Genomic DNA, 23611 nt, shown 5'->3' with positions numbered 1-23611 from the left:
ATTTCCTATCATATTATAGTGATAATTTATATCCAATGTAACTTTGTAAAGGTGCTTATGGGTGTTCTAAATTATCTAGAAATTAATGTTTACCCAATATAATTTTAGAGTGAAATGCATTTTAGTTTAATATTTTTGCTATTTGGTCTTTTTTTCTAATATTTATGATAACTCATTATTTACCTATGTTTAATTTAAAAAAAGTACATTCCTCATGAATTGAGAAACCATGCTGAATAATTTATATTTTTTCTAGCAAAGATAAATTCTCTTAAAATTCTTAATATTTATATCCTTATTGGTCATGGGAGAGGAGAGATGCCATCTTGCTTATATTAATTGAGTACATTGCTTTTTATGTCTTGCCCTGATCTTTTTGTAGTAATAAGAAATAACTTTCTTTGTGAAATAGCATTTAATGAATAAACAGTATTTTTAGTATTGTACTATTAGGTAAGGAACAAGAATGGTAGTAAATAAAGAGAAGCATATCATCAATAATTGATTAATTATATGGATCTTAATTATGTGTTTTTGAAGAGGCATCCAAGTTGATAGATTGGCACATAAAATTTTGAAATAAGGGGGCAAAGCATGGTTAGTGAGAAAAAAATGAGTTAACTATCTCATTATGGTTTTAATAATACATTTTTTCTCTTTAAATTACTTTCATAATTAAATCAAAATAGACTACTAGCAGCTTTCACATTTCTTTTAGAATAGAGCTGCTTGTCTTCATTTTTTTTTTTCTGATTTCATTGTTTCATCTATCCTTTTCATGGCTTTTCCTAATGGATATAGAAATACAAGAATCTCCCGTGCAGTCATCAGGAGCAAGAATTTCAGGGAAAGGTATTCTGTGAAATAACCAAATGAAAATGTTTACTCAGTTAATTAAACTACTTTAGTCACTGATCTAGTTCAAATTTTTATCTTTGGTGTTGTTTTTATGATTTTAGTTTTAGCCTAACCATTAAATAGAATAAAATAGATTTCATTATATTGATATTTTCTTTGATGGCATGCCCTTAGAAAATAGTATAAAGCTCTTCATAAACTTTGAACATTTTATAAGGATAGTTAATTTGTTAAGAATAATTTTGGTATTTTTTGTACTTTTTTGATCATTTAAGCATTATATAGAACATTATAGGATAGGAACCATTAAAATGGTATTATCTTTGTGACATACCCTTAGGATATACATTTTTTGAATTTAATAAGCTTTAACCATTTCGTTAAGAATATTTAAGACAGGGGCAGTCAGGAGGACCTGCATTCAAATGTGACCTCAGACACTTAATAATTGCCTCTCTATGTGACCTTAGGCAATTCACTTAACCCCTCATTGCCTTGCAAAAAAAAATAATAATCAAGAGATGATTTCAGGAAAAACAGTAGTAGAGCAGGAACTTTTTTCCTCCTATAATATGAAGATCTTTGAAAGTTCTATTTTAAAAACTACATTATGATGTCTATTCAATTGTTCATTATTGTATTGAGTTAATTCTATTCATGGTTACATTGATATTATGCTTATTATAAATCATATTGCTATAATTTCACTCCATTTTATAAATAAATTAATCAGATAGTTTTGCAAACTATCTTATTTTGTTTATGTGTCTAGTTTGAGTTAATTGCTTATGTGCCACAAAAAGGGAAGGAGTATCAAACTCATAATACTCTAATAATTATTCTATTTTCAGTATGACATAATTGTTATATTGAAATTTTGCTGCCATCATTATATAGATTAGGGTGGGTACTTTCTAATTAAGTAAAAAATGGGAGTCCAAACTATGTGACTTAAATTGCTTGAGATCCTGTGCCACAAGAGGCTCTTGAGAGGTAGTAATGTACAAGCTAACAAGGCATGATTTTTCTACTTTGCTTTATCCTATAAATTTCACCTTGCCACATAAGATTGCTTCTTTGAATCATATTTGTGGAATGAAATGATCCTGGAGACAGTGTACCATTTCTCCAGCTTTGAGAGGATTATTGGAACTTTCAAGCTTTTTATATTTGGGACTATGAATTTAGCTTACTTCTTCTAACCCTTCACTCTTCGGGAAAGTGTCTAGGAATATGATGTTATGCTGCATAATGTGACAGCATTTTTAGCTTACTTAAATTTTAATGGAGAAAAGCAATGTAAGAATCATATTTGTCACTCATAATTTACTTACTTGGTCCCCTGTATATATTTCATACTCTAAATTGAAATCTTACTCTCTAATTCATCAGTATATAGAGGTAACCCTAAATTCTCAAAGTTTATATAGAAAAAGTGAACACTCTTGTAGATCCTAGCCAGTTGGAAAGACTAGATCTTGGAAACCTGATTGGAAAGCTGATTGGTAAGAAGTTGTAGGTTTAAAACTCATTTCTGATAAATTCTGCCTGGTTGATTCTATACCAGTGGCTTAAGCTTTCACTGCCTCAAGTATCTTACTCTCTCAGATTCTAATTTGCAAAGAAACTGTCTATCTAGGTCAGTGGAAGTAATTTTTATCACTATGAGGTCCATACAGAGGAAGTCTCATTTCTGGTTGAAAATACCGAATTCAAAAGAAATCTGGTTGCATCTTGTAGGATGGAAAAAGTAAAGTTTGAAGCATAGTTATGATTAAAATAATGCCATCAGTGAAATGGGCAAATGGTCCCCTGCTAATTACTTCCCTTATGTTAGTGTCAAGATTGATAGGAAAATGTTCTTATTTCACTGCCCATCTTTAGGTTATATTTGGAGGAGGGGAGGACTGGAGGAAATTGCAGATGTATATTGTACATCATAATTTTTTAATTTTTGTTTTAACATCCCTCCCCAGGAAGTATTGGAAAGAGAAAATATATTGGTTGGCAGCTAATCAATTTTTTAGTGGCCATAGAGTTCTACAGAAGGTACATTGTTTCTGGATCTCTTGCCCATGGAGAAGAACTTAGAAATATGTTTTGTTATATTAAATAGAGCATTCTATGGATCAGCCTTGACTTAGAAAATGGACCAAACGAGTCATGCCTTGTCATGGAACAAGGTGAATGGTGAATGTGGCAGTACTTTCCAAACATTCCATCTTTGAGGAATGTGGTGAGAAAGGTTAAATAAATATGACCTTTCTTAATATTACGACATAAAAATCCAAGATTAATCGTGTTATGTCAGCTTGTTCTTCTGTATATGATTTCAACTAGAGATATTATGCTTTGTGAAATGGCTAATGTAAAGAAATCACTGACAGATTTCTGATGCTTTAAGACCTCTCTCTACCCACAAAGCTTTGATACTTAAGACTCTTGTCTATAGCATGAAATCATGAATCCTTGTCATTTCCCCAAAAAAACACAATGTAGCAAAACTTCATAAATTATACTTTTAGTATTGATATCCTATCTTGGTATTTGTTTTCATTGTATTTTACTTCCTTCTACAGTAGTGGAACACAGTTTCCCAGAAGACTCTATAAGTAGGTAAGCTTTATAAGTGGTTAGTATTTCTTTTTTTTAAATTAATTTATTTCTTTATTTTTGAATTTTACAGTTTTTTTCCCTAATCTCACTTCCCTCCCCCCACAGAAGGCAGTCTATTAGTCTTTACATTGTTTCCATGCTATATGTTGATCTAAGTTTAATATGTTGAAAGAAGGGTGCAGCTAGGTGGTGCAGTGGATAAAGCACCGGCCCTGGAGTCAGGAGCACCTAGGTTCAAATCCGGTCTCAGATACTTAATAATTACCTAGCTGTGTGGCCTTGGGCAAGCCACTTAACCCCGTTTGCCTTGCAAAAACTTAAAAAAAAATATGTTGAGAGAGAAATCATATCCTTAAGGAAAAAAATAAAATACAAGGGATAGCAAAATTACAGAATAAGATAACTTTTTTTAAAAAAAATTAAAAGTAATAGTTTTTGTTCAAGCTCCACAATTATTTCTCTGGATAGAGATGGTTTTCTCCATAGGAGTTACTCCAAAATTGTCCCTGATTGTTGCACTGATGGAATGAGCAAGTCCATTAAGATTGATCATCAACTCTATGTGTTGCTGTTATGGTATACAGTGTTCTTCTGGTTCTGCTCATCTATCTCAGCATCAGTTCATGCATATCCTTCCAGGCTTCTCTGAATTCCCATCCTTCCTGGTTTCTGATAGAACAATATTGTTCCATAACATAGATATACCAAAATTTGTTCAGCTGTTCTCCAATTGATAGACATCTCTCAGTTTCCAATTCTTTGCTACCATGAACAGATCTGCTATGAATATTTTTGTACAGGTGTTGTTTTTACCCTTTTTCACCATCTCTTCAGGGTGTAGACCCAGTAGTCGTATTGCTGGATCAAAGGGTAATTAATAAACATGATTCATTTTCCAATAGGTCTTTGTACCCAAAACAAAATAGATTCTCATGCCTGAAAACAAAATGACATATCTTCAATTTGATCCATTCATCTTCTCATCAGTTCATGCTTTTCCTTCATTATCTTGCATAGAATTATGATTATTAAACTCCTAGCATGTATCTTTATTAAATCAGACTGGCAACTATTCTGTGTTAGAGAGTTACCTGAGAACACTGAGGATTAAGTAACTTGCTTGGGCTCACAAAACTTGTATGTGACAAAGATAGAATTTGAATCCAGTACATTGTTACCCTCAGATCTGCTCCCTATCCACAATCTTCTAATATATTAATAGTTATTTAAAGGCACATCCATATTGCAAATATTTTTTGTCTTATAATTATGGAAATTATCTAAGTACTTGGGGAATCCCCATTTAGTAAAGGAGTTATCAACATGGATTGGGACTAAGTCACTGGGGACAAGTCCTAGGTCAGGATAGGATGTAGCATTAGAAATTTATCAGCAAGGAGAAGAGAAACAATAGAAAGTAGCTGGAAGTGACTGATTAGTGGTTTCTGCTTGGAAGTCTTGAGTTCAACAGTGGTAAAAAATTGCTTTTCACATTAACAGGGCAGGAATATTTTAGTTCTCATTTAGAAGCATCCAGGCAAGCTGGCATTATACCTTGATGGAAGGTAGTAAATCTATTAAAAATTCATCATTTTTCTGGACTCCTAAGGAAGCAAACAAATGTTGCAAAGCTTTAACTATAAAGAATACCAAAAGTGGGGGTGCCTAGGTGGTACAGTGAATAGAGCAATGGCATTGGAGTCAGGAGTACCTGGGTTCAAATCTGACCTCAGACACTTAATAATTACCTAGCTGTGTGGCCTTGGGCAAATCACTTAACCCCATTGCCTTGAAAAAAAACTAAAAAAAAAGAATACCAAAAGTAATGACTAAAGACTAAATTTCTCACTTCCAGGGAGCTCATATTCACACCACACAGAAGATTATTTTGTGGCAACTTGAAGATTTTGTTCTTTGTCTATGTTGTTGCCAGTGACAAGAGTTAGTCCACATAGATGTAGGTGAAAAGACTAAAGAAAAGTCTTTTCCACTCTACAGATAATCAAGTAGAATGAAGTTTTCCTAGAAATCATAAACAATCTTTGAAAAAATAAAGAAAAATGAAAATCTACAAGAAGTAAAAGGAGGGAGTGAATGTGTCAGGAGGCTGGTGGAAAAAATCATGTGATGCAGAGAAGCTTTGCTTCCTACTTTTGCCCAAAGAAAGTTTTGTGAATATGAGACCAGGAGAATGACCTTAATTCAAGAAAGAGAAGAAATTATGAAGATGATTTGGATGCCTTTAGAATTTTGAAAGGTCAGATATTGAAAGTTAATATAAAGTAATTTAGGAGACGTTGAGGAATTGAAGTAGATTCATCTGATGGAGAATGATTCCATTTAAAAGAGTAAATAAAGCAAGCCAGAAAAGATTTCAAGAAATAGAGGAGGATGTAAGGAAGAAGATAATGTAAAGGTTAGGAGAGGGAAGAGGTGGAATCAAATTGAAGGAGAGGTAGAAGGAGAAGAATTTTAAAAAGAGAAGATCAAATAACTAAAATTAATTGATAAGTTTAAGGATAAGGAAAAGGAATTTGGTCATGGAAGAAGAGCTAAATAAAACAAAACAATAACTGTTCTGATGTTAGCAAATACTAAGAAGCTGAGAAAAAAGGAACACATGGGTAGTGCATGGGGAATAGGTATAAGAGTGAAGATAAACTGAGTTCTAGTTCTCCCTTTGATGTGGATTCCTTTTGTGACTTTTAAGCATGTCATTAAATCCTTCAGTATTCTCAGGCAACTGTCTGACACAGAACATTTGCAAATCTGCATGATTTCCTCTCTGAAAATTCCCTGCACCTATGAAATAATAAGTCATACACCCTCCCCTTCTTGAATCATTACTCTGGAGTTGAAATTCTCTGAAAGGAGATAACCACAGCAGTTGAAAAAACGTGCTCATTAGCAAGAGAGCTAAGGACTTAATAATTTTTAAACATATGGGGAACCAAGTAAATATTTTAGTGATTTGCATTGATTTTTCTGATTTGTTGAGTCATGGAAGTCTTTTCTAAGGAGATAAATCTTAAATTAGGCCATGAAGGAAGTGGTGCACAGTGATTGTCAGATGTATATTCCAAATCAAAAAAGTATCATGAGTAAGTCTGATTTACTATTCAGATGGTTTCTATTCTGTTATATAATAATTATATAACAGATTAGTTATATAACAGTTATATAACAGATTAGTTTTATATATATATATATATCATATAATTATATATAATAATTATATAACATATGACCAGGTTCATCATTGATTATATTACATCTAGGAATGGTTGCACTTATAATAAATACCTTTATGACACTGGAATAGTTAACCCCACTTACGTATCTAGAGGGCAGCTAAGTGATGCATTAGATAGATAACTGGACTTGGAATCAAGAAGACTCATCTTCCCAAGTTCAGAGCTGGCCTCAGACTCTTACTGGCTTGTGATCCCCCTTAACCCTGTTTGGCTTCGTCCTGATCTATAAAATGAGTTGGAAAAGGAAATGCTAAACTATTCCTGTACTTTAACCAAGAAAATCCCAAATGGGACTCTGAAGAGACACAACTTGAATGTCTGAACAACAAATATAGCTCCTATGTAGAGTTGAGCTCTGTGGAAGTTAACTTCAAGAAACATGAGAATTCATTGTAGAAGTTTCGAAACTGGAAGGAAGGCACAGAGAGGATTAAATGCTACAAATAAATTGCAGATTTTCAATGCTTGTGTGATCTGATATTCCATTGTGTTTATCAACTTTAGAGATGGATAATTATTCTGGAGGAATATGCAATACAATATTTTCTGTCAAATTGAATTTTAGAGTATAAGTATTTTATATAACCTGCTGTATTAAATCATCCTTTTTTAATGTTATCATTTGGTGGCAAAATACCTGACAACACATAGAATGCATTTTTGATCATTTTCTTCTGGAAATAAAAATGAAAAATATAAAACTTGTTTTTCTTTTTAAAAGACTCTCTGATAAGCCTGGGGCTGATGATTCCTGGCCATCCACAGATGAAGATGATTTAGATTTTGGTACTAAGGTAAAGTTTCTTTATGGAAGTTTATTTTTCCTGTTCTTAAATATCAGTTTGGGGGTTCTTTATAAAAATTTTTATTGTAAACATAACCATCAATAAAAACAAAACAGAAAAGTAAAATTTTAAACAATATCTTTAGTATTTAACACCAAAAGAATTCAAAGCATTTGAAGACAAAGGAGTTAAAAGCAAATAATCTTTTTTGTGTCCCCCCCCCCTTTTTTTGTTTTTTGCAAGGTAGTGCAGTTAAGTGACTTGCCCACAGTCACACAGTATCAAGTGTTGGAAGTCCCATTTGAACTTCAGTCCTCTTGAATCAGGCTTGGAGCTTTATTTATTTGTACCACTTAGCTGTCTGTAGCTTTTTTTTTTCTTTATGAAAAACTCAGTGAAATCAATGTGTATTCAATTTACTTTCTGCTGGTATCTGTATCATTTTCCCATTTCCTTGTAAGCTTTGCTTTTATCTGTGTATTGCAAAGAAAATTAGAGTTGGAGTTCAAAGAGTTGAGTTCATATTCCATGACTGTCATTCTTTTACATATATGACCTTGGAAAAGACTTTGTTTCCTAGATAATATTTTAGGTTCTTGCTAGTGCGAAAACTATGATTCATTATATAGTATTTTTAGTATTTAGTATTCATTACATAGTATTTATATAGTATTTTTGGATGTAGAGATGGCTTCCAGTTTAGTGCTAATCCAAATAGAGTAGGTATGAATATTTTTGTTCAGCTCTGTCCTTTTTTCCTTCCTCTGTTTTTTCCTTTTTTCTTTTATTTAATATTTATTTATTCTTATTTTGTACAAATAATGTTTTTTATACATTAATAAAATACTCTTGTTTAAGAGTAGACAGAGTACCCCCTCCCCCCCAAAATATAGACTCACTTGAGCGATAAGGTAAAGTGAGAGAAAAATTAAATTTAAAATTAAAAAATAATAGTAATAATTGTAGGTATGGCCAAGTGTCGCAGTGGATGGAGCACCAGTCCTGGAGCCAGGAGCACCTGAGCCCACATCCAGCACCATACACCCAACAATCACCTAGCTGTGTGATATGCAAGCCACCCAACCCCACTGCCCTGCAAAATCCAAAAAAAGAAAAAAAAGACCCAAAATAAAATAGTAATAATAGTAGGGGCGGTTAGGTGGTGGACATAGCACTGGCCCTTGAGCTAGGAGCACCTAGGTCCACATCTGGCCTCAGCACCCAATGATCACCCTGATATGTGGTCCCAGGCACGCTACCCAGCCCCATTTGCCCTGCACTGCCCCAAAATAATAATAATAATAAAAAATGTGCTTCAGTCTGTGTTCCAATAACACCAGCTCTGTTGTGGGTGGATCACATTCTTTATGATAAGTCCATCACAATAGTTACTTCCATATTTTCCCATCACAGCCATTGCTGATCGTAACTCTCTCCTTTCATATTTCTCCACTACCATGTACTATATTTTCTCTCTCCTTTCACTCTGACTCTGCTGTAAGGTAGCTGAGTGGCTCAGCAGACAGATCTCTGGCCCTGGGGCCAAGAGGCCCCAAGCCCCACTATCACCCCTTAGGCCCAGCATCCACCTGGCCCTATGGTCCCAGACAGGCCATCCAATCCCAGCCCCTTGCAAGAAGTGAAAAAGAAAATGTGTTATATCTGACCACTCTCCCCCCATGGTCCATCCTCTCCTCCATCACTCACATCTCCCCCCTTCCCCCTGTCCCCCCGCCCTCCTTCTTACTCCAGGTGTCTATACCCCATTGAGTATATATGCTGTTTCCTCTCCTAGCCACCTCTGATGAAAGCGAAGATTCCCTCATTCCCTCTTGCCTTCCCCTCTTCCATATCATTGCAATAGCTCATTGTAATAAAGAAAAATATTATTATATGAAATATCTTGGCCTATTCCCCCTCTCCTTTTTCTTTCTACCATTACATTTCCCTTTTTTCTATTGACTCCATTTTATACCCTATTTTATCTTCAAATTCAGTTTTCTCCTGTGCTTCATCTATAAAAGCTCCTTCTACCTGCTCTGTTAATTGAGAAGGTTCATGTGAGTATTATCAGTGTCATTTTTCTATACAGGAATACATGCAGTTCATCATCAAATCCCTCATATTTTCCACTTCTCCTCTAATCTCTGATTCACCTGAGTCCTGTATTTTAAGATCAAACCTTTTGTTCAGCTATGGCCATTCCAAAAGGAACATTTGAAATCCCCCTGGTTCAATGAAAGTCCATCTTTTTCCCTGGAAGAGGACATTCAATTTTGCGGGGTAGTTGATTCTCGGTTGCATTCTAAGCTCTTTTGCCTTCCTGTATATTATATTCCAAGCCCTACAAGCTTTTTTTTTAAAATTATTTTTATTTTTTTAGGTTTTTGCAAGGCAGAAAGGTTAAGTGGCTTGCCCAAGGCTACACAGCTAGGTAATTATTAAGTGTCTGAGACCAGATTTGAACCCAGGTACTCCTGACTCCAAGGCCGGTGCTTTATCCACTACGCCACCTAGCCACCCCTTCCCTACGAGCTTTTAATGTAGTTGCTGCTAAGTCCTGTGAGATCCTGATTGCAGTTCCATGGTATTTGAATTGTTTCCTTCTGGCTGCTTGTAATATTTTCTTTTTGACTTGGTTGTTCTGGACTTGGCTGTAATATTCCTGGGGGTTGTTTTGTTTGGGTCTCTTTCTGGGGGAGATCAGTGGATTCTCTCCATTTCTATTTTGCCCTCTGCTTCTAGGATATCAGGCCAATTTTTTGTAGTAATTCTTTGAAAATGATGTCAAGGCTCTTTTCCTGATCATGATTTTCAGGTATTCCAATAATTTTTAAATTATCTTTCCTAAATCTGTTTTCCATATCAGTTGTTTTTTCTATGAGATATTTCACATTTTCTTGTAATTTTTCATTCTTTTGGTTTTGAAGTATTGAGTCCTGATTTCTTGTAAATTCAGCAATCTCTCTGAATTCTATTCTTTGTCTGAAGGATTTGTTTTCCTTAGAGAGCTTTCTTATCTCTTTTTCCATTTGGCCAATTCTGCTTTTTAAAGCATTCTTCTTCTCAATAACTTTGAACTGTTTTATACATTTGATTGAAGCTGGTTTTTAGCATGCTCTTTTCTTAAGCATTTTTTTGGATTTCCTTGACTAGGCTGCTGACTTCATTTTCATGTTTTTCCTGCATCTCTCTCATTTCTTTTCCCAGTTTTTCTTCTAACTCCCTCATTTGATTTTCAAAGTCTTTTTGAGCTCTGTCAGAGCCTGAGCCCAATTTCTGTTTTTCTTGGAGTCTTTAGATGCAGGAGCTTGTGCTTCCTCATCTTCAGACTGGGTGTTTTGATCCTTCTTGGGCTCACATAGTCATTATCCAACTTAATTTATATAGTTATTTGAAATATTTTTCTAACCTTTTAATATTCTTTTAATTTTAGAAACATTTCTTTTTGTTTTACAGATTTCTCTAATCAAATCTATTGATTTTGTTTCTAATAATTCTTCTGTTTGATAAAAAGTATTCTCTGTAGTTGTTGAAAAATTTTTATTCCATTTACTATAGCTCTCAGTATTAAAATGAATAAGAGTTTATTGTAGTGTACCATATGAGGTATAAACCTAAAACCATTCCTTCTAACTGTTTGCCTAAAGAAATGATAAGCACCATAGAAATTTTGCTGCTCATTCTCAGATTATACCTTTCTATCCTCCAAGGTTTTATTCACATGGTTCTTAACTTTCTCTGCCATTTTCTTATGTATATGATAAATAAATGTATAAATTAAGGCCTAGGTCAAATGCTACTTATTTTGTGAAATCTTTCTTGATTCCAATTTTTCTCACTTCCTATGTGGAAGTCAGCTTTCTTTAATTAATATCTCAAATTGTATCACATTTTCTCTATTTATCAAACTGTTTTATAGTTTTTAGTCTAAATATCTTAGTTCCTTGGGTATAGAGCATTTCCCTCTCATTGCATCTAGTGTAATTTACATTTAACTTTTTAAAGTGGATAGGCATTAGGGCGGCTAGGTGGTGCAGTGGATAAAGTACCGGTCCTGGAGTCAGGAGTACCTGGGTTCAAATCTGGTCTCAGACACTTAATAATTACCTAGCTGTGTGGCCTTGGGCAAGCCACTTAACCCCATTTGCCTTGCAAAAATCTAAAAAACAAACAAACAAACAAAAATAAAGTGGATAGGCAATATTAATAATGCACTATATGTAAATAATAATAATAGCTAACATATAGCACTTACTGTATGTCAATCACTGTGTTCAGCTCTTTACAATTATTATCTCATTTGATTTACACAACAATTTTGATAGGTAAGTGCTGTTATTTTCCCCATTTTACAGATGATAAAACTGAGGTAAGCAGCAGTTAAGTGACTTGCCCTCAGGTCATTCAGATCTTGACTGCAGGCTTGGTACTGTAGCCATTATTTTTGTTCAGATATTCATCTCCTAGCTTTGTAGAATATACTGAATTTAACTTAGTAGATAATTTGGGGTTTGTGACTCATTTTTCTTTAATATATATATATATATATATATATATATATATATATATATATATATATTGTATTCCAGTTTCATAATCCCTTATTTTAAGAGGTTCTTGATAAGTCGGCATTGATTCTGTCTGTTACTTGGTACATGATGTATATACTTATGGCTGCTTTGTAGTGAGGAGACATCTATGGAGTACTATTCAAATAAATGTTTTAAGTTCCTGGAATAAAGTACAGAAGTTTAAATAGAAAACCAAGTAAAAATTAGAAAATTATGCAAGCACTATGAGTGGGACCACCACAAATTTACGTTATGTAACCTTAACTGGACCTTCACTGCTTCTAATCAATCATACTATGCCTCCCAAGTTCACTATTACACTCTTCACAGAACTCTTCCATATCTTTTCATCTCCTCTCAAACCTTCTGTGATTACCTTTTATCCCCTACTACCTAAAAAGCAGTAAAAATAATAAATAATACATATACATATGAATTATATAATAAATAAATAAGTAGACAGCTATATAAATAAATGAAAAAAATTCACCATTTGACTGTACCTTCATAAATTTTCCTAGACCCAGATAGTTTCTAGAGGGTAGTGCCCTATCCTTCCAAGTATATACATATAACACAAAAATGTGCTAACAATACAACAGTTTATAGTAGATGCTCATGCATTTTCATGAATTCTGATACTTAGATGAAGATATGAGAGCTAAAGTCAAGATCTTAGTTTTATCTTAGTAGAACTATGAAGACATTCAAAATTTTGTGTGAACTGAAGTTCTTATTGCTTGTACTTTTCAGTTTAGTGGCTTCTTGCTAGCAGGAACCTTTCATTTCCATTGCCTGAAGGTATCAAGCAGAATGAATGAATCTGAAAACCTTATCTAGAATAAGTGTGAGCCTTGATATCACCATTTCTCTAGTTTCCCCAATCTTGGAACCATTTTAGTCTGGTGTCTCTCTTCTTCTTTTTGTTTTAACAGAAGAAATAACCCAAGTTATTTTTACAATTCTAAAACATAGAAAGAAGCTGAAACTACTGACTTAGAGTGGTTTTAATTTTGTTTATTATAAGTAGTGATTTGGATAATACAATGGTATGACAAAATATTGGAGAATAAAATTAGCTTTTTGGGATATCAGTTTTTGGTGAACAAAATAATTCAAAACTGTTTATTTTCTTTATAATGATCAGATTAAAAATAATAGTAACTTCAGAGAAATGTGGATTGTTAAATGTCAGTATTCTACAGGAATTAATACTTATTATACTTATTGCTTTTTTTTGTCAGAAACTCCCCAAGTCGAACTTAACCAAAATAATAAATGCTTCTTTGAAAATAAAGAAAAACAGTAAGCTATTTGAGAATTTTCCACTCTTCTATTATTGTTTTTTGCCTTGAGATGATAAATTCATTCATATACTCTTTATATGTTTTTAATATAGTAGATGAGAAGAGTAGCATTGTCAACACAGAACACAGAACTTGTATTGAGCACAGTCAATCAGATAACGAAAAAGAAGATGTGATAGATTCCCTTTCTAAGCCTTCATCCCAAGGCCAGTGCTCCCCTCATCCTGCCCAGCCCTTATCTGGATCATTTGCAAAGCCTTTCCAGGAGACATCTGCTGTTCTACACGTTGACAAGGTAATTGTATTTGCTGTGGTTCTTATGCTTCTTTTCACATTTTTTTTTTTACCCTCTATACTTAAATTTCCCTGCTTATAACCACTTGCCATGAAGCTGGCAAGGATTCTAGAAATGGAAATGCTCAATGGTCACAGCAAAAGAAAACTAAAGACAATTTTCCTATTGAAGGTAAAAAATGAATGGGTCCAGAAAATTCATGAGTGAATTATCAGGATGAAGATGGATTAGAAAGCAACCAAGTAGGACAGATGGAAGATTATGAATATGAAGTGGCAGAGGGAAGAAAGTAAGAAATAGGAAGAAGGAAGAGAGGAGGAGGAAGAATTCAGTCAAGATAGCCAGAATGTTACAGATGGAGAGGAAGAGTCAGAATATATAAATAAAGAAGATTAAGAAAAAAGTCAAGTTGAAAAAAATTTTGAAAAGATAAAGTAAGAAGGTTTGGTTAATGGATCAGAATCTTCATACTATTAAAACTGATAGAGATGAAGTTAAATGTAAAATAAATAAAGAAAAGCAAATGATGAACATTTCCTTTGTTGGCAGTGTATTCCTTTTCCCTCTTTTTTTGCCTCCTGAGATTCTAGCTTTCGTTTGTCCCAAATCAGAAGATGGAACCTATGTAAAACTTTCACTAGTCCTTCTAAACTTTCAGAGCTCTTTGTAGTTTCTAATAATTTTACCAATTCTTCCTTCCCTCATATTTATATCTTAGTAAATATTGATTAAGTAGTTACTAGGTTCCAGCCAGGGTCCTGTGTGCCAGGATGTAAGCATAACAAAGACAGTCCTTGCCCTCAAGAAGTTTACAGTCTAATAATAGAAGAAAACACACAAGAGAAAAGAAAATCATGAATTGGGGTTAGTGGAAAGGTCAGAGAAGTAACAAATAGTGCAGCCACATTAGACATAAGGGGCCAAGTTGTTATAAATTCATGACTCTTCCTCCAGCCATGAGGGCAATGGTTGATGATTAGGTGGAGTACCAAGAACTGTTTAGTCTATCATTTTTCTCATTTCCTTGTAGTTGAATTTGTTGAAGTAATAATTAATACATTTATCAGCATATCTAATGCTAGTATTTAATTAATATTTCTGCTTATGGAAAAGAGTCTTCTTATAAGGCAAACAACTAATAAATGATTGGAAAAATACATCTATCAGCATCTGGCATTTATAATATGTTAGCTGGGTTTGCATTATTTATGCTAGTAATAGATGAAAGAAAATTTTTGGAGGACATTGTATATTTCATTCTAATTAATTATAGGTAGAATCAGAGGAGGAAGAAAAGGAAGATGTTGTATTAATTGACCATGGTCCTAGAAAACAAAAACCCCAAGAATCTCCAAATATTCTGAATGAACTTCAAACTCACAGTGCCTCAGGGAATTATGCTTCTAGAAAAGGTAAGTTACTGTTTTGACAAGACCCATGATTTCATTATAGGAAACAGATTAACAACTGTTCTATAGTTTCTAACAGTAGCCTGGTGCACTAAGAAGTTCAGTGTTTTGCACATGATCATCCAGGCATTTATTTCATAAATGATGCAAGAAACCTAGTCCTTATTCCAAAACAGATCCCCATATCTACTATTTTTTTAACTTCTCAAGTTGTAGAATATTCTCACAAGAAATTTCTTTTTATGAAATGCCATTTTATAAATTAATTGACCTATAAAGTATATTAAACAATCTTTTCTTTTTTCTATTTTATCCATAATTTTGTGTTTAGAAAAAAATTGTTTTGTAATATCATGTAAAATTACCACTTAACCCCTAACTTCTTTCTTTGAAGGACTTACTTTGCCCTCAATCCATAAATCCAAGTGTTTTTCTCTTTTTTTTTTTGACAAGGTAATGGGGTTACATGACTTGCCCAGGGCCACACAGCGAGGTAATTTATTAAGTGTCTGAGGCTGGATTTGAACTCAGGTACTCCTGACTCCAGGGCTGGTGCTTTATCCACTGCGCCACCTAGTTGCCCCAAGTGTTTTTCTCTTAATCTGTTTTTGTCTCCTGGAATTTTTTTCTATTGTCATTTTCATTGAAATTTTGCTGAAGCAATTTTGAATTTGTCCATATTTGTAAAGTTTTCGTGTTCTCAGTAGCACATATTCAATTAATGTTACTTTTTGCCCGTTTTTTTCTTTAGATATGATGTCAGCATTAGGATTGGAAGAGGGAGAAGAAACAGAATCACCTTGGGATTCAGAGGTATCTTCAAAGTTTTGAAACTTCTGTGAGATTGTAACTTTTAGTGTTATATTTCAGATTTACTTATTTATTAATCATTGCAATTGCCAATATAGAATTACAATCAGAAAGGTAGAAGGGAACTTAGAAATAATCTACTTCAACTACTCATTTAACACTTGAGGAAGCTGAACCCCAGCTTACCTCTGGTCTTACAAATAGTGACAGAATAGAATAGAATCCAATGTTCCTAACTTTCAGGCCATGTGCTTTCCACTTTACCTTTCCTGCAAAATGTCATTCACTCATTTAGTCAAGCAATCATTCAGTGAACAAAAACTATAGTACAATATACTGTGCTATGCATTAAGATATATTCCAGTAATATAACAGACTTTAGACAAAGATGCACTGCATGATAGCTTAACTTTAAGTGATGGGATAGAACATAGTCACATATAATAAGATGATTTTATGGTCAACTCTGCAACTTTCTGCATTACTTGTATACACGACTGCTGAGGACTACATATACAAAAGGGAAATGACAGAGTAAGTTTTGGTTAACAGGAAATACTTCAAGAAAGAGGCAATAATTAGGACTTGTTTGGTAAAGAAGAGGGGGAGGAAAACATTTAGGGATAAAGGTTAGGCAGAAGGAAATAAAGATTCTTTCAGGGAATGTAGAGAGTGAGATTTAGCTTCATTAGAGGGCCTATAATAGGAAACATCAGTTATATTCTCTAACTAAGATAGTGTGAGTTGAAACCTTGAATGATAACTTTGGGATTTGGGATTTGATTTAGTGAAGGAGGCATTGCCATTTCTTATAGATTGAAATGATTTTTTGAAATTTTGTATTTTAAGAAAGCTTTTTATGATCAGTATAGAAGATTAACTGACATAGATTTAAGGGGATGAAAAACTGGAGTAATTATGAAAATAGGAAAGATTAAATAATAACTTGTTTATTTTAGAGAAAGATTCAACAATATGTAGGGATGATCACTTGGCTACTGTAAGAAAAGGAGATAAGTATGAGTTTTTAAATATGAGGATTTGGAAAAATGTAAATATCATTAATAGAAATGAGGACATTTGAAAGGGATGGAAGCTTGTATGATGATAGACTAAGGTCATTTTTTAATATGATAGTTCTCAGGAAACATTTAAATGGAGCTATCTTATAGATTGCCAGTATTTTAGAATAAAACCAGATTGTTTTCTGTACCTTCTGGCGAAAGAGGTGAGGGAGGGGGTCAGAAATCTGGTCACACAAGAATCTATCTTGTAATTGAGATAGGCAGATTTGAAGGGATTAACTCACAGCTTTATGTTGGGAATAACCAAATGAAGAGGCATGAAGTATGAAGATGGGAACAGGTCATTGAGCATGATTATATAAATTGGAGACTGTTATTACCAGTTGCTAAATAGATAAAAAATCATGATCCACTAGCTCATGGAGGCCATCATATATGTATTAAAGACACCAAGTAAGAGAACAGGAACTTTAAGTGAAGAGGAATAAAACTTAATCCACATGTGACAGACCTCTTGAGAAGGTGGCATATTCAGCTATCTGTAATGATTTGTTCAGTACAATAATTAAGCTACCACTTTCTGTTATGTATGATGTTTGCCATTTCTTTCTCTAGCTTATTTGATAGATAAAAAAATTGAGGCAAAAAAGTTTTAGTGACTTGCCCAGGGTTACATAGTTAAAATGTGTCTGAGGCTGAATTTGTACTCATGAAGATGATTCTTCTAACTTCCAGCTCCAGCCTCTATCAACTATACCACTTTTTCTAGGAAGATTATATGCTGTACATTTGTCCCCAAATATTTTTATTGTTAGCATGTGGAAAATAGTATTTTAAGTGTACCTCCAAATATTAATCTGTCATAGCAATATATCCTAATTTAGCATTAATTACAAGTAGCCATTTCTGTTTGAAAAATTACATCACTACACTTACCATTATTATCTCATCTAAAGACAAAAGACAGAAGAGTAAACTTGAAAAGTGTAACCATGAGGTTGTTCTTTTGAAGAAAATGTTTTGTAAAAACATTTTCTTCTCTATGGAACTCTGATTTTGCTAGTAAGTGGAAAATCTTCACAATTTTGCTAACTATGTTTTTGATTTTTTCATTTGATAAGAGTGCCTCTGAAAGTCTTCCCAAAGGATCTCCTAGGCATATATCTTCTACCACAAATCAATCAATAAGAGACAGTATTTCAATGGGACAACTTGAAGGTAAGATTATAATATATGTATGTGTATATATATATATATATATATATATATATATGGAGAGAGAGAGAGAGAGAGAGAGAGAGAGAGAGAGAGAGAGAGAGAGAGAGATTTGTTTAAAATAAAAAAGAAAATGGATGTGGCAGAAGTCATAAAATCTGTCACCAGATAGGTAGAAAATAAGATACATGGTATCTTGGTGCCACTAATAAGAGTAATCAGTAGTCCTGTAGGAAGGCTTGCTTGAGCAACATCAGAAAAAGATGAAATAAAAAAGGAATGTAAGAGGAGAAACATTAGGTAGAAGTATTGGAAGAAGAATAGAAGAGTTCAGTGGAGAGAGGAAAGAAATAGATATGCATGATATATAGAGAGAAATTGGCTCCAGTAGTTGTCTCAATTAATAGCAGTCCAACCTTTGCATGATGGTTAGTTTTAGGAAACAGAATGAGCTTCTTTTCACTTTAATTAGTTAGTTGTACAGCTGTTTTCTCCATGATACAAGCCCATGTCGCATAATTCTTTTTGGTGATTTCTTTTTTTAGAGAATAGACATGTTATTTCAATGGTTTGAGGTAACTTCCTTTACCAATTCAGGTTAGCATTTTCTTTGAAACTTAGTATTTCAGAGAATTGACTAAAACACTGAAAAGTTTAGTGATTTGTTTATAGTCAATTAGGCAATATCTATCAGAGGTGAGACTTAAGCTCAGGCTTTCCACATTCCAGGACTAGCTTTACAAACTACCTCTCAAAATTCCACTCTCTGACTCTGAAACCTTCAGTTGTTTATTCCCTGTGTTTTATCAGATAAAATGCAAATTGAAAAAGAAAATCTTAGACTTCATTTTCTAAAAGCTTAAGTATCTTCTTACTAAAGTGTAGATTATTTAGTTTATGTTCAGACACTTGTAACTTTGAACAAGAGATTTCACAGGCATATGATAGCAAATTGTGACAGAAGAAAAAAGAATAGGCAGAACAAAGAGAAAGTCAGCAATAGAGATAGGAGAAGGTATTGTAACCAAAAAGAGAAAGCAACTTTATCCTTTGCTTTCATAAATTGCTAAGGAAGTTATATGAGCCTCAGTACAATTGGGAGTTCTTATCACTTAATTTTACACATATATATATATGTTTCTCCTCTCCAAATTCATTTATTCGAGAATAGATTTTTGCTCTCTCTATTCTTGGCAACTTGTAGTCTATTTTCCTACATGTTGACATCTAGTTAAATAGCCTAATAATATTAAAATGAGGTGACCATAGAATAGAACACAAATTTTGAAAAATTCCAATAGTATGGAGGGAAAATCACTTGCCAGCAAACATTTAGGAGGTAAAGGAATGTTTGTTTTTAAGGCCCTTGACAGTAGGACTCTAACCAACCTTTCCAGCCTTCATTCATATTGCACATCTTCTCTTTCTTTTTTTCAGCCAAACTGTTCTCTTAGTTTTTCTGTATATTGCCTTGCCTTGTGTTGCTATCTCCATGTATCATTTCAAGCCCTCTGATGAAATCTCTCTCTTCAGATACTTCTTCAGGTGTAAACTTCATGAAACTCACCTGGATTTTACTAGTCTTCTTGACTATTATTTACCAATATATTGATTTGTTGATTTCTTTTAAAGGTATCCATTATCAATTAATGTTACAGAGCACCTACTACTACAAACATGGATTGAAATTCATCCCTGACTAGACTTATATGTAGAATTATATGTAAATGTTCACTTACCACAAGGACTCATGGGATCATTGGTCTAGATGCTCTGGAAACAGATAGAGGCTGACTTTCCTTCCTTGTCTGAGTTACATACAGTCTTCATCATTTAATTTCTGAGGCAAAAAAAAAATCATTCACTGTTAGGTATTCATTGATGCTCAGCTAGAATACACACATAAGGACAAGTATTTTTCATCTCTTGGAACATTGACTAACCCGCTTTCCTGTAAGTTAAACACAAGTTCTAGCAGATTCAATGAAATGTTTTCTTGTCCAATCAGAAAACACTGCCAGCATAAGTGAAGAAAAGGAGAATTCAGGTTAGAGAATATTAAGTAATTTTTCTATCCTCTATCTAGAAGTAGGCTAATTATATCATTTTTAGCCTTCTTTAAAAACATTTACACAGCAGTTGTTAATAATGTTTATAGTAAAGAGCTAAGTGATGTACTAATTTTGTTTTTGAAGTTTTTAAAACTTCTTTCAGTATCTTATAGTTTTGTGGACTGGTATATAATCAAACTTTTTTAAGCTTAGTATAATGAACTATTTCTTTTTTAATGGTACTTTTTTACAAATTATATAACATGAAAATTTTAGCATTCAGTTTTGAAAGATTTTGAATTGCGAATTTTTCTCCCTCACTCTCTCCCCTTCCCTTTTCTGAAAATGGCAGGCAGTTTGATATAATTTATACATTTACTATCATATAAAGCACATTTCCATATTAATCTCAGTATTGGAAAAAGAAACAGATCAAAAGAAAAAAAAACCATGAGAAAGAATAAAATAATTGAAAAAATAAGCTTCAATCTATATTCAGAATCTATCAGTTCTTCTTTTGGATATGAATGATATTTCCCTTCTTTGAGTCTTTTGTATTTGTCTTGGATTATTGTATTCCTAAGAACTGGCACTATATTGTTGATACTGTGTACATTGGTTTTCTGGTTCTGTTAATTTCACTTTTAATTAGTTTGTACAAATCTTTCCAGGTCTGTCCGTCTGTCCGTCCTTCCTTCCTTCCTCCCTCCCTTCCTCCCTTCCTCCCTCCCTTCCTCCCTTCTTCTCTTCCTCCATTCCTTTCCTCCCTCTTTTCCTTTCTCCCTCCTTCCATCCTTTCTTTTCTTTTTTTCTAAATTATATTTCAACTTTTCAAATTATCTCTCTCCTTCCTCTCCCCCATTAAGAAAGAAAGCAGTTTGATATAGGTTATACATGTGTAGTGTCAAAAGCACATTTGCAAGTAAGTCATGCTGTGAAAGCAAACACAAACCAAAAAATCCCTAAGAAAATTAAGTATCTGCATTCAGACCCCACCAGTTCTTTCTCTGTAGATAGCACTTTTCTTCATAAGTTGTTTAGAATTTTTTGAGTATTGTTGAGAATAGCCAAGTTAGATCATCTTAAAGTATTGTAGATTGTTTACAGTGTTGTCCTGATTCTGTTTATTTCACTTTGCATCAATTGGTGTTGTCTTTCCATGTTTTACCTTTTTTTCCCCTAGTACCTTCATCCTTTTGTAAGCTTTTAAGTTAGCATTTTTCTACCACCTTCCCCATTCCCCTCCCCATGGCAGTGAAAAAATCTAATATGGGTTGTACATTTACAATCAGGTTTGACATTTTTGCATATTAAGCATGGTATAAAAGAAGAATTAGATCTAAGGGGGAAAAAAGATCATGAGAGAGAAAGAAACAACATCTAAAACATTTTATTTCTCTCCACTCTTATCTTTCTCCTTTTTATACTTTACTTTCTCCTTTTCCCCTTATTCCTCCTCACCACTGTTTTGCTTCTGATTGCTGCATGCCCCTTTTCTCCCCCCTACTTCCCTGTAGGATAGGATAAATTTCTAAGCCCAATTGGGAATGCATTTCATTCCCTCTTTAAACCAAATCTCTTGAGAGTAAGATTTACTCTATGTTTATACTCTTCCCTCTTTCTCTCTACTATAATACTTTTTTTTTCCTTTAGTCAATTTTTCATAATTCTCCTGCCTGACTCTTTTTTTTCCTTCATTTTCCTTTTTCCTCTCTTGTTTGGTTTTTAAGATCCTTTTAAAGCTCTTTCAGGAGGTCTTTTTGAATTTTGAGAACAATTCAAAAGCCCCTTTGAGGTTTCACATATCGGCATTTTTTTTTCAGTTTTCTCTTCTGAGATGGCGTTTTTTTTATCCCTTTACTGAAGTTCCACCATAGTATCTTGAGTTCAGAACTTACTTCACTCTGTTTTTCATAGGTTCTATTGTTTTAGGGTCTCTTTAGAACTTCATTTAAAGTTGTTTTGGGAAAAGCTCCTGGAGCTTCCTATCTTTGTGCCATTACCTTGGCTCCAACCCCAGAAGTGTCCTAGTTTTTTCTGAAATCTTCCAGTTCATCATTTCTTATTTCCAATAATATTCCATTACATTTTTATACCACAGCTTTTTCAGTCTTTCCCCAGTTGATAGTTTGTCCTCAGTTTTCAATATTTTTCAATCACAAAAAGGACTACTTTAAATATTTTTGCACATACAGGTTCTTTACCCTGTTTTATTATTACTTTGGGATACTGAACTAGTAGTGGTGTTGTTGTATCAAAGGGTATGCTCTCCAGAGCTGCGGTTGCTCTTCATAATTGTTAAATCAGTCACAACTCTACCATCAGTATAATAGTGTCCCAATTTTGCCACATCCTCTCCAGCATTTATCATTATCTTTTTTTGTCATATTAGCTAATTTGTATTAGTGAGGTGGTATCTCAATTATCTTAATTTGCATTCATCTAATGAAAAGTATCTTGAGGCAGATCTTCAAATACCTATAGATAACTTTATTTTCTTCATCTGAAAACTACCTGTTCATATCTTTTGACCATTTATCAGTTGGGTGTTGGCTTGTATTCTTAACTTTGATTTAGAGGTCTTTATTAGAGAACCTTGTTGGAATAATTGTTTTCCAACTTTCTGCTTTCCTTCTAAATCTTGGTTACATTGGTTTTGTTCATACAAAAGCCTTTTATTTTAATACAACCAAAATTAGCTATTTTACATTTTGTAATGTCTCTTGTTTGGTCATGAATTCTTCCCTTCTTCATATATATGACAGCTTTTCTAGTTTGTTTATGGTGTCACCCTTTTTGTCTAAATCATGCACCCATTTTGACATTATCTTGGGTACAAGGTGTTGGTTTATAACTAATTTTGTGTCCTATTGTTTTCTAGTTTTTGCCAGTGGTGTTTTTGTGGTTTTTTTTCCAAATACTAAATTCTATAGTAACATTAGGTTGCCATAGTCATTGACTATTGTGGCTTGTGTACTTAATCTCTTCCATTTGTTTACCCCTCTATTTCTAAGCCAATACTAGATAATTTTGTTGATTACTTTTTTATAATATAGTTTAAGATATCATATTGGTAGGTCACCTTCCTTTGCTCTTTTTTTTTCATTAATTCTCTTGCCATTTGTGGGGGTTTTTTTTGTTATTCCAGATGAATTTTGTTATTTTTTTTCTAGCTCTATCAAATAATTTTTGGTCATTGGTACACTGGTAGTGAATAAGTAAATTAACTCAGGCAAAATTGTCATTTTGATTAAATTTGTTTATTTGTTTATTTGTGTAGAAAGTATTTTCTAATAATGCTCATATAGTTCCTAGGTTGTCTTGGCAGGCAGAGACTTCTGTGTTTTAAAATTGCTTATTTTGATTTTAATTGGAATTTCTCTTTCTATCTTTTTATTTCTATGCCTAATTA

At 33.4% G+C, this 23611-nt stretch overlaps 1 protein-coding gene and 1 pseudogene across 12 annotated transcripts in view; both read left to right on the top strand.

The window, feature by feature from the left end:
• Positions 1 to 23611, top strand: part of ANKRD26 (ankyrin repeat domain containing 26) — a 147715-nt gene that overhangs the window by 23613 nt on the left and 100491 nt on the right. For 11 of the 12 annotated variants that reach the window (XM_074193828.1, XM_074193831.1, XM_074193832.1 and 8 more), the window contains 8 exons: positions 802 to 852; positions 3438 to 3474; positions 7450 to 7522; positions 13332 to 13392; positions 13487 to 13689; positions 14963 to 15101; positions 15850 to 15911; positions 18055 to 18151. In XM_074193828.1, the coding sequence (XP_074049929.1) occupies positions 802 to 852; positions 3438 to 3474; positions 7450 to 7522; positions 13332 to 13392; positions 13487 to 13689; positions 14963 to 15101; positions 15850 to 15911; positions 18055 to 18151 (723 nt within the window). The remainder of the gene's footprint in view (positions 1 to 801; positions 853 to 3437; positions 3475 to 7449; positions 7523 to 13331; positions 13393 to 13486; positions 13690 to 14962; positions 15102 to 15849; positions 15912 to 18054; positions 18152 to 23611) is intronic. The other variant, XM_074193829.1, reaches the window with a different exon arrangement.
• Positions 13755 to 14956, top strand: LOC141493017 (uncharacterized; annotated as a pseudogene).

Source organism: Macrotis lagotis, chromosome 7, assembly GCF_037893015.1.
Source record: "Macrotis lagotis isolate mMagLag1 chromosome 7, bilby.v1.9.chrom.fasta, whole genome shotgun sequence".
In the NCBI taxonomy this organism is placed as follows: domain Eukaryota; kingdom Metazoa; phylum Chordata; class Mammalia; order Peramelemorphia; family Peramelidae; genus Macrotis; species Macrotis lagotis.
Note: the sequence above shows the minus strand (reverse complement) of the source record. Positions and strands in the feature narration are given on the sequence as shown.